Below are 11,357 nucleotides of genomic sequence, written 5' to 3'. Positions count from 1 at the left end.
TTTATCTGCAGTTTAACTTTACTTAATGTTGAGAGAGTTCGAGAGAAAATAACTAAATATTTTAAAACAGAACAGATGTACTGCCTTTTGAACCAACTACTTAATTTTCACCATTGACATAGAGAAATAAGAAGCACTAGTGCTCACTCCATACATCAGTTTTGGTACCAAAATGCTTATTATTTTCGCAGTCGACATCTAGCATCGAGTAGCGGAACTCTCAGTACCTACTGCTACTTGACAATAGATGTCACGGCAAACAAAAAGTCTAATGCTCAACGATTTTCCCCTAATATTATAACCAGAGTAACCGGAACTCTATTTTCAACTCCTACGCTTACCTTGGTTATAATATTAGCTGAAAATCATTGAGCATTCGACTTTTTCTTTGCCGCGACATCTATTGTCGAGTAGCAGTAGGTACTGAGAGTTCCGCTACTCGATGCTAGATGTCGACTGCGAAAATAATAAGCATTTTGGTACCAAAACTGATGTATGGAGTGAGCACTCTATTACTTCTTATTTCTCTATGCCATTGACATATAACCAAGAACGGGCTTTACGGGCACTAAGAATGGTGCTAGATCAGACGCAACTAGTTGCGTTAGACTGAAGGATTGGCTTAAATTCGTATGCGACACCGCTGAACTGGCCCCATTCTCATTGCCTGTAAGGCCCGTCCTTATAGATGTCAATGCTTTTCACAAAATTTCACTTCCCAAATAACTTATCGCAGTAGTTTATATTCCATACATATACTTAAACATACGAGACAGCTTCCGAGTAAAACATATCCCTGACAAACTGTAAGAAACCCGACTCAGATGGTATGGTCAAGTTCAAGTCATGCAGTGACCACCCAACCACATGACACAGAAAGTGCTGCAAATATACCCACCGCCGTCGACGAGGCAAGGAAGACCCCGACAAACATGGATGACCACTATAAATAGGGACATAAATAAGGCAAAAATACCAGCCCAGACCCGGGACAGGCAATCCTGGCGAAGAATTACTAGGAGAGCCGACCCCAAACGGGATTAAGGCTAGGAAAAGAATATTCCAAAAAAATGTTTCTTTGTTTAAATTGTCACTTCCTCCACTCAACTTACCTATAACATAAGTTGGTCAATTGATAGGTAATTTATTTTTATTGATACGAGTATTAAAGAATACAATAAATCGAACTATACAACTATTGGAAGAAATATATTGAATAACAGTTTTACCCGTGAACAAGATGCATGTAACTGCGTTGAAATATCGGGAGCTCAATAAAAACAATTTAAAAGGTAATCACGGTTTATATCCGGTCGATTTAAGTGTAGTGAATATATTGAATTATATAAATAAAATAAATCACACATACTGCCTCTCTATTACTCTTGCATTTTGAAGCCAAAGAATGGCAATATTAAAAAAATATATTCTCATTCCGTTCCCAAAATTTCGTTACGATTCGTTGAGTTTTGGAGGAGGAAAATGTCGAGAACAAAACCTCGATTTCTGAGATTTTTACGCAGCAGTTTTTGCCTAAGATATAGTTGTCCTTATCGCACTAATTTTAGGAGCCACCTCTGTCGGCGCGACGGAGATATTTAGCTTAAATTCTCAAATTTAAGAAAAGAGCTCAGCTTGTATTTCCTCTTAACGTCACTAGTTTTATTTTTAAGTACAAGTAACATTAATAAAAACATATATATATTTTTTTCTTACTTTAAAATTTCAGTACAATTACCTAAACGCCTCACACCAATGCCGTACCAAGTGCAGTTCAGGGCTCCAGGGCCCCCGCCGCCGGGGGTCACTCGGACCCCTGAAGAAATCGAAGCGGAGATGAAGAAAGTGGAAGCGGAGTATGAGAAGTTAGCCCTTGTCTTCATACAGTGAGTATAAGTTATTACTAGGGCCCCGTAGCCGGGGGTCACTCGGACCCCTGAGGAGATCGAAGCGGAGATGAAGAAAGTGGAAGCGGAGTACGAGAAGTTGGCCCTTGGGTTCATACAGTGAGTATGATCAAAAAATATTACTAGGTCTACAGGGCCTCCGTCACTGGAGATCACCTGGACCCCTTAGGAGATCGAAGCGGAAATGAAGAAAGTGGAAGCGGAATATGAGATATTTGCCCTTGTCTTCATAACAATTCAAAAATTGTAGACACCAACTAAGTAAAATAGTAGGATTAATTACAGGACATAACAGACTAAACAAACACCTACACAATATGGGTAAAACAGATAGCCCCATGTGCCGAGCGTGCATGGAAGAAGACAAAACAACAAAACACATCCTCCTAGACTGTTAACAGGTAGAAGTACACAGGAACAAAATACCTAGGGACTCCGTACACAATAAAAGAGGCAGTTAACAACCTGAAAACATTGCTAGGCTTCTGGAGGAGCTGCGGTGGTTAGAGTAGTGCTACCTCGTTTCACGCAAAATAGGCACAATGGTTGTCGACTTCCGGAAAATGCCCAGAAGCACTAACGAACTAACAGGTGTAATTAGGTTTATGTGAGGGGGTTGAGCCTCTGCTTCCCGAACTAGGTCAAAGCCTAATTGATTGTTCACAGATTGCCCCAGGACATCATGTGGTCGGAGCCGCCCGTCATCTGCCAATGGCAGGAGAACAGGAAACTTTGGACTAGCAACTACATCAATGATTACAAATTTAACGAGGATAAACTCACGGTTCAGTTCCGGACTGGAGTTCTATGTAAGTTAGTTTAAAACTTGCATAATCCTTAATCAAATATATAGAAGAAACAAGACTAAAATATGTTAGAAGCAAAAATTTCATTTGACATCCGGTTTACATATGTGTGCCAAATTTAAGATCAATCGGAAATGTGTGACATTTAGCTTCCAGGATTTTTCCCACATTAACATTATAACATAGCAAGTTAAAAAAAGCTTTTAATGATAACAGTTTTAAAAGTTTGTGTTGACATTGACAAGAATCTGTTAAGTTCAGGAAAGATAATCTTATGCGAAAATTATCCCATTTCGTTCTTTCAGTGAAGTCTCAGATTGCTAGGCAAACACATAGTTATTGCATGCGGCGAAAAAAAAGGTTGTCTGTCTTTATGTGTTGTATTATTGTACTATTTCTGTATTGAGGTGAGCAATAAAGAGTATTTGTATTGTATTGTATTGTATACGTACTTATAAATTAATGTCAAAATTCATAAGATTGTAAGGCTCGCAACCGATTTTTTCTTCATACCGGTACCGGTATTATTACGTTCTCTTTCGTTATTTGGTTTATTATTTCACTTTTAATGGTACAATCGAATTCGGTCGGGTTATTTTTTGCCCACCATGAACTTTACTAAGATTTACGGTGGGGAATTTAAAAAAATGAGATTGTGACAAGGACAAATAATAATAGAGTCAGACCAAAATAAGTTGGCAGCGTTTTTGATAGCCCAGACGGTGCAAGTGTCAAGTAAACGTCAAATCGCTGCCAACTTATTATGGTCTGACTCGAGCGCTTTCTTTGCTACTCCAGAAAGTGCATCACGTTCGGACATCTGGCCCGTCCCCCATTTCATCTCTATATTATTGTATTGTACCGTTATGGCTGATACAAACTTATGTTGGCAGGGCCGATCGGTATAGCCACGCTGCGGTACAGTAACATGCCGTATCAAGGCTGGGATATGAGACCAGATCCGAACGGGTAAGGAACAGAAAAGAAGAATCGAGAGTCCGCAGCAAACTCGGTTCTCTATACAATAGTATTTTATACAATGGTGATATAATATAGAGCTTTTCAGTCGAATATCGGGTTAAGGCAACGAATTTTGCTGTGTTGCCTAAGTAAGGTACGAGAGTGAAAAGCTTGATTGATTACACCTCTATTTAAAATTTTCTTTGATCTTGGTGAACAAATAAATACAATACAGCTATTTTTAGCTATAGCTGATTGTTATTTTTTGTGTTTCCGGATACATAACGTAGCAGCCCTTGTATATAAAAATTGTGCGTGGAGTCCCTCCGCGCGGAAGAAGTGAAACTTCGTAATGTGGAGATGAAAATAATGCTCTGAAATATATATGGTTTATATTACAGTTCCACTTCAAAAAATGTTTTAAATTAAGATTTATAAAATAGATTTAATAATACATATATTTAAATATATATATTCTAATATTCCTAAATAATAGAAAATATAAAAAGAAAAAATACAAAAACTCAAGTTCCACCGAGATTTGAACTCGGATCGCTGGATTCAGAGTCCAGAGTGCTAACCATTACACCATGGAACCGGCTGAGCTAATCGACGAATTTACTCATCACAAACTCTTAATACTTTATGTTACCGATTATAGCGTTAAACGTTTAACGCAACCTTGTTGGAAAAGTCGCATAAGAAGTTTCACTTCAATAACAGTCAAGTATTTATGTATGTCCAGGAAAGGCGTCCTGTTATCGGTAACGGGTGCATGCGTGACCGTAACGTGGATATGCGTCGGCAACTCGGTGAAGCTAAAGTGGATCGCCAACGCCACCACTCGGGCGCTTAGAGAACACTTCGGGAAGAAGTATTCGGTCAAAGGAATGGTGCAGGTATCTGTCTGACTACTTAACTATGTGTCTTGTATAATATCATTAACTCGGTGAAGCTAAAGTGGATCGCCAACGCCACCACTCGTGCGCTTAGAGAACACTTCGGGAAGAAGTATTCGGTCAAAGGAATGGTGCAGGTATCTGTCTGTCTACTTAACTATGTATCTTGTATAATATCATTAACTCGGTGAAACTGAAGTGAATCACCAACGCCACCACTCGGGCACTTAGAGAACATTTTGGGAAGAAGTATTCGGTCAAAGGAATGGTGCAGGTATCTGCCTATCTTTCTAGTATGTCTACTTAACTATGTGTCTTGTATAATATCATTAACTCGGTGAAGCTAAAGTGGATCGCCAACGCCACCACTCGGGCGCTTAGAGAACACTTCGGAAAGAGGTATTTGGTCAAAGGAATGGTACAGGTATCTGTCTGTCTTCCTAGTCTGTCTACTTAACTATGTGTCTTGTATAATATCATTAACTCGGTGAAACTGAAGTGAATCACCAACGCCACCACTCGGGCGCTTAGAGAACATTTTGGGAAGAAGTATTCGGTCAAAGGAATGGTGCAGGTATCTGCCTATCTTTCTAGTCTGTCTACTTAACTATGTGACTTGTATAATATCATTAACTCGGTGAAGCTAAAGTGGATCGCCAACGCCACCACTCGGGCGCTTAGAGAACATTTTGGGAAGAAGTATTCGGTCTGTAGGTATCTGCCTATCTTCTAGTCTGTCTACTTAACTATGTGTCTTGTATTATTATAAAGAGTTAGGCGCATTTAATAATTTGTATGAAATCTGTTTTTCGCTCCTAATTTTTACAATAATCGTAAAATCGATAAAAGTTAAACGATCCAGAGGGGAAAATGGGGACTACGTTTGTATGGAGAAGCGGTCATCCTCTTTCCTCTTAAGGAGCACTTCGGGAAGAAATATTTGGTCAAAGGGATGGTTCAGGTATCTATTTACATACATACATATAATCACTCCTATTTTCCGGAGGGGTAGGCACCCGGATTTCCACTTGCTACGACCCTGACATACTTCTTTCGCTTCCCTCGCTTTCATAACGTTCCTCATACACGCTCGTCGGTTTAGGGTGCTCTTGACCTGGCCTTTCTTCAGGTATTTATCTTTTCATATTTTGATTGTTTTGGTTCACGCTCTTTTACGAATGGAGGCACAGCAGTGACGTCACATTCAAAGGTTTACGCACTTTTGCATCATATTGTGCAATATCTCGACGTCATTTTGCTCCATACGATGCCAACATTCGTCGGGTGATGCATCGACTCGTTAGCTCAGTTGGTAGAGCGCCGAACACATTATTGAATGAAACTCTACTATCGGAGGTCGGAGGTTCGAATCCTTCACGAGTCAAACTTTTAGTGCGTTTCATCTTATTCAGATATCATTTTTGGATCAAAGAGCGGACAGCTGCCTCGCTTAACGCATCTGTCTCACGATCCAGCGAGGAAATGCTGCCAGCGACTTCGGTACTATGCCGCAGCGCATAGGCCATTTTTAGATTTATTTTAGTCTTATTCTAGTTTTAGTTCACTTATAGTTTTTATTATTAATTCTAATAATTATTTTATATCACAATAATATTTTTGGAATGGAAAACAGAACATTAATTTCATAATCTTGTTCTCATAGCTGGGTGAAAATTATTTTCGTTGTCTTGTTTTTGTCCCCAAAATATATGTGTGACGGAGTGGAGCTTTTTGTTAATTTTTCTCTACTCTAATCTAATTTACAGCTAAAAATACATGCAATGACACTCATATTTTTTTATTTATTTGATATAATATAGAAATACAAGCGTGACAGAGTGGTCCTAAATAAGACAACGAAAATAATTTTGACCCAGCTGCATGCAAATAAATATTATAGGACATAATTACACAAATTGACTAAGTCCCACAGTAAGCTCAATAAGGCTTGTGTTGAGGGTACATAGACAACGATATATATAATATATAAATATTTATAAATACTTAAATACATAGAAAACGCCCATGACTCAGGAACAAATATCCAAGCTCATCACACGAATAAATGCCCTTACCAGGATTTGAACCCGGGACCATCAGCTTCATAGGCAGGGTCACTACCCACTAGGCCAGACCGGACGTCAAACATGACATGTAGCGTGAGTGGCCTCAACTCTGATTCTGATGCCGATCCCGCTACGGAAAATATGTCATTTCAGTTGATGCGTGCAGCAGCGTGCGACTTCTTCCCTGATTTTGACGGACACAACCACTTGGAAGGCACGTGTCCGAAGGAATGGGTCATCGAGCGCCACACATACCATGCGATGGCTATGCTGTCCAGGGCCTACAACTTCCAATGGAGCAGGTACGTTAGAAACTGAAAGAAAAAATACCAAGTCCTCAAATACTCAGGGCTGGAATCAAACCTGCGTCTTCATCTTTAACGGGCGAAACTATAAACAAATTTTGTAAAATGTATCGTACTCATTACGAAACATTGTTCATAAACCTGTTTTCTTAACAAAAAAAATTATAGTGTATTAAACACCCCTATAATGGAACAGGCACCAGTAATGGGATGGTATAGATAAATCCTGTGAAATAAGTATTTATCATCAGTTTTTAAACACAGGCAACATTTTACCATAAACAAGAGCCCTAGAGTTACTTAAGTTTGATGTTTCATTCATTTTTCTTTATTTTAAAATAAATGGCGCCATACATCCCATGACTGGAGCAAAAGCAGAGTTTTTATTTGGTAATAATATTGAAACTATGCAGTATCTTTCATTAAATACATTGAAAACATAACGAATAGGACATTCAACTTTTAACGCATAAAGTGGTAGAAATTTTACAGGTGCCGAGAAAATATCAAAATACTCCAAATTTTCTTTTCAATGTCCCATGACTGGTGCCGTTAACATACTTGGCTTAAGACTGAGTCGACCATCCAGTGACGCCCTCATTAGTTTGATTCTGTTTTCTAATAAACCAATTCCTTTATGTATTATTTTGTACATTAATGCTGTTCTACTTATTCCCCAATTTTTGGTCTAAGTAATATAGTTTTATATTACCGGACCCGGGTACGTCCTTAAACTACGTCCAAAAGAGAGGTATGGGCATTGTGAATGTCATCTTGCTTTGTGTGGTAGGGCACAGCCAGTGGACGTCATTCCAGATCTAGAGCAGAGCCCAACTGGGGAAGTACCTCCACCTTACAGAAAACAGTAGCCAAATAACACTAGACCCTACTCATAGTGTTGTGTTCCTGCCGGTGAGTAAAGTTGCCAGAGCTCAACGAGGGGGGGCGGGTTTAGGGTCGGCAACGCGCATGTAACTCCTCTGGAGTTGCAGGCGTACATAGACTACGGAGACTGCTTACCATCAGGCGGGCCGTATGCTTGTTTGCCACCGACGTAATATTAAAAAAAAAAAACCTACATACTTTTGATTTCATCACTTAAACGGTAAAATGTGGCCACCACTTGTCGTTTAGGTGATAAAGCAAAATATAACCAAAATAAAACTATGTTACAGAGACCAAAAGTTGCGGAATCAGTAGGACTATAACTTTATTATACAGTAATGGATTTATTTATTGGTCGAGATGTATTTTAAATACATTAGTACCTGGGCGACCGAGCTTTGCTCGGTTATAACTATTTATTGTAATATGGTGGTCTATAGGTGATAATCTTAACTACATTTTTTTACTAAATTAAACTTGTCTAAAACAATAAAAATTAAAAAATTATATATAAACTTGAACACATAATAAAAAACAAAAGTTAGTCACCGGGCGAGATTCGAACCCGTAACACTCGTTTAGCAGTCCGCGTCTTAACTCGCTGGACCAGACGGACAGTGACCGGCAATACGAAATTAGCGACCATATTCTGCGTCGAAAGAAAAACGCATGAAAACTCGAAAACACGCGTTTTCCCAAACATAAGACTAATCTAGATAGATTGTATACCCCCAAAAACCCCTATATACCAAATTTCAGCGAAATCGTTAGAGCCGTTTCCGAGATCACAGAAATATATATACATATATATATACAAGAATTGCTCGTTTAAAGGTATAAGACATACGATATAATCAGTTTGATTATTTTATTTTATTGCAATAAAATTGTCTTTCCTTAGATGGAACGTTGGTGCTGGCAGCAGGAACATAGTGATGCAGCTCAGAGAGGCAGTGGACAAGAAACGAGAGGTGGGTTGGATCCTCAAAATAGGCCTCGGATCCAGTCAAGTCAAAAACTTATGTCGTCGGAAAGTTTCCAGAATTATGAAATTTCCGCATACATGTATGACTTACTCTTTGCATGAATACATAAAACTTCTTATACTTTTGTATGGGACTCGAAATTTATCATTTGAAATTTCCGAAATCGTATGTGATTTTTAGAAACATTCGACAAGCCACGTCGATGGCGCTCATATCTACCGCATACTACTCTTTTAACAAGCTTTTATTGCAATGTACGGTCACGTCTGAAAATATCGATACGAAAAAAGTGCCAAAAATATGTATACACAACTTTATAGGTAGTGTATACATATTTTTGTCACATTTTTCGTACCGATATTTTCAGACGTGACTGTACCTACGTATGTTTGTACGGGTCAAATCTTGCAAGTTAAATTTGACCCAATTTCCGGTTTTCGATGAAGCTGAAAATTTGCATACATATGTTAAGTTGGGTAACAATGCAATATTATGGTACCATCGAGCTGATCTGATGATGAAGACAGGAGTTGGCCATAGGAACTCTGTGATAAAACAACGCAAGTGATTGGGGTTTTTGGGATTGTCTCTATGAGTATTAATTGCCTCTGGAAAGAAAAGTACAGTCAGCGATAAAAGCTTGTACCAAAAATGAAATGTTAGCCAAAAACTTTTGATGCAAAGTAATTAAATGAAGTACACACGCTGCCTCACCGCCGGTCGGGCTGCCTTAGGTACTTTTATTTGCTTGCTGAATAATAATGAAATAATCACAAAGATCTAAAATAAAATATCTATAAAAGCTATATAACTATATTTATTTCAGTTAACATAATTTATAATGTATGAACCTCCAGGTCTTTTTGTTGTATTTTCCTTTTGTTGTAGTACATCATTTGTATTGCATTGTTGATATGTTTATACGACTGTTTGGTTTCTAAACAAAAAAAAAATATATATAAATTATTTGTTTGCAGGCCAAATTCAACCTGCTGTACGCGAATCCGAAACAGGCGACCATTTTGAAATGCAACGAGCTAAGCACGGAGTTGACTCTGGAGCCCATGGTTGGGCTTGGGGTAAGATCATTTCAATATACGGCAATGTCGACGACGACGAGAAAATCCATAACCTACGTAATTTGGTCAGGTTGTTACCCACCATAAACTCATACTAAATTTACGGTGAGACTATAACAAGGACAAACAATTATAACGCTTTCTCTGCTACTCCTACTGAAAGATACATAAGACTATCCCGTTTTGTCAGTTCCCCCATCAGTCATGTCCAATCCATACTTAATGCTAGATTCAGGTCTGTCTACAGCCCCATATCAACCTTCATGCATTCCGACAACGGTCACTCGTACTGACTAGAACACCCATAACTCAGAAACTAATAATTGTGATAAACACAATTAAATTAGCACCCTCCGGAGGTCCCTCTTGCCATAGAGAAATGAGAAGTACATAGAGTGCTCACTCCATACATCAGTTTTGGTACCAAAACGCTTATTATTTTCGGTAAACGCTTAATATTAGCGGAAAATCGCTTTTTGTTTGCCGCGAGATCTATTGTCGAGTAGCAGTACTGAGAGTTCCACTACTTGACGCTAGATGTAGAATGCGAAAATAATAGTATTTTCAAACCGTTGTATGGAGTGAGCACTCTTGGTCTTCTTAATTCTCTTTGCTCTTGCTTTGTAGTCAGGGCAAAGATAATTTATTTCTCTATGGTCAGGGTCACCACCAACTAGGCTAAGATGAAGATCCCGTCAAATGTTGATGACGAATTCTTCTTTCTAGCGTTTGTCTCGGCTTATTTGCCACGGCTCACGGTGAGTCCGCTTGGCAACTAATCCCATGAGTTAGCGTAGACATTCGGATTTACGAAAGCGACTGCGATCTGACCTTCCAACCCAGAGGGGAAAATAGGCCTTATTAGGATTAGTTTGGTTTCCTCGCGATGTTTTCCTTCACCGAAAAGCGACTGGTACCTAAATATCAGTACGTAGGTACATTAGTCCCGAAAAACTCATTGGTACGAGCCGGGGTTTTAACCTCCAGATCGAAAGTGACGAAAGTCGCACGCTTTTACTGCTAGACAACCAAGGCTTTTGATGTTAATGATGAATTGATGATCCAGATGATTGATTGTTCCAGTTCTACCCGGACCTGTTCACGCTGAATATGTCGTACGGCTCCGTGGACGCGCGCCGCGCCACCTTCAATATCAAGTTCAGCCTGGTTGAGACCGTCTTCGAGATGCTGCAGGAACTCAAAGTTTCTAGCTTTTCGTAAAAAAAAATGATACAAGCTTTTCTTGCGTTGTTTTATCACAGTGTTCCTGTGACTGACCATCTCCTATGTCCATCATCAGATCAGCTCGGTGCCATAATATTTCATTGTTATACAATTTATAATTTATTAATTATGTGAAGTTTCAACTCAATCGAAGTGGGTCTAATAAGTGGTATCTCCATACATCAGTTTTCTAACCAAAACGCGAGTTATTTCATAGTAGACATCTAGCGTCATGTAGCG

At 38.9% G+C, this 11,357-nt stretch overlaps 1 protein-coding gene and 1 non-coding gene across 4 annotated transcripts in view; one reads left to right on the top strand and one right to left on the bottom strand.

The window, feature by feature from the left end:
* LOC133533050 (dynein axonemal intermediate chain 7-like) overlaps nucleotides 1-11,135 on the top strand; it is a 47,700-nt gene extending 36,565 nt beyond the window's left edge. For all 3 annotated transcript variants that reach the window (XM_061871977.1, XM_061871978.1, XM_061871979.1), the window contains 8 exons: nucleotides 1,730-1,886; nucleotides 2,574-2,716; nucleotides 3,607-3,682; nucleotides 4,419-4,572; nucleotides 6,792-6,940; nucleotides 8,730-8,799; nucleotides 9,792-9,893; nucleotides 10,977-11,135. In XM_061871977.1, the coding sequence (XP_061727961.1) occupies nucleotides 1,730-1,886; nucleotides 2,574-2,716; nucleotides 3,607-3,682; nucleotides 4,419-4,572; nucleotides 6,792-6,940; nucleotides 8,730-8,799; nucleotides 9,792-9,893; nucleotides 10,977-11,114 (989 nt within the window). In that variant the 3' untranslated portion in view covers nucleotides 11,115-11,135. The remainder of the gene's footprint in view (nucleotides 1-1,729; nucleotides 1,887-2,573; nucleotides 2,717-3,606; nucleotides 3,683-4,418; nucleotides 4,573-6,791; nucleotides 6,941-8,729; nucleotides 8,800-9,791; nucleotides 9,894-10,976) is intronic.
* Nucleotides 4,200-4,271, bottom strand: Trnaq-cug (transfer RNA glutamine (anticodon CUG)). Its single transcript has one exon. It is a non-coding gene; the product is annotated as a tRNA-Gln (tRNA).
* Nucleotides 11,136-11,357: the final 222 nt, after the last annotated feature.

This window comes from Cydia pomonella, chromosome 28 (genome assembly GCF_033807575.1).
Source record: "Cydia pomonella isolate Wapato2018A chromosome 28, ilCydPomo1, whole genome shotgun sequence".
Lineage (NCBI taxonomy): Eukaryota > Metazoa > Arthropoda > Insecta > Lepidoptera > Tortricidae > Cydia > Cydia pomonella.
This window is presented reverse-complemented; position numbering and strand designations above follow the sequence as displayed.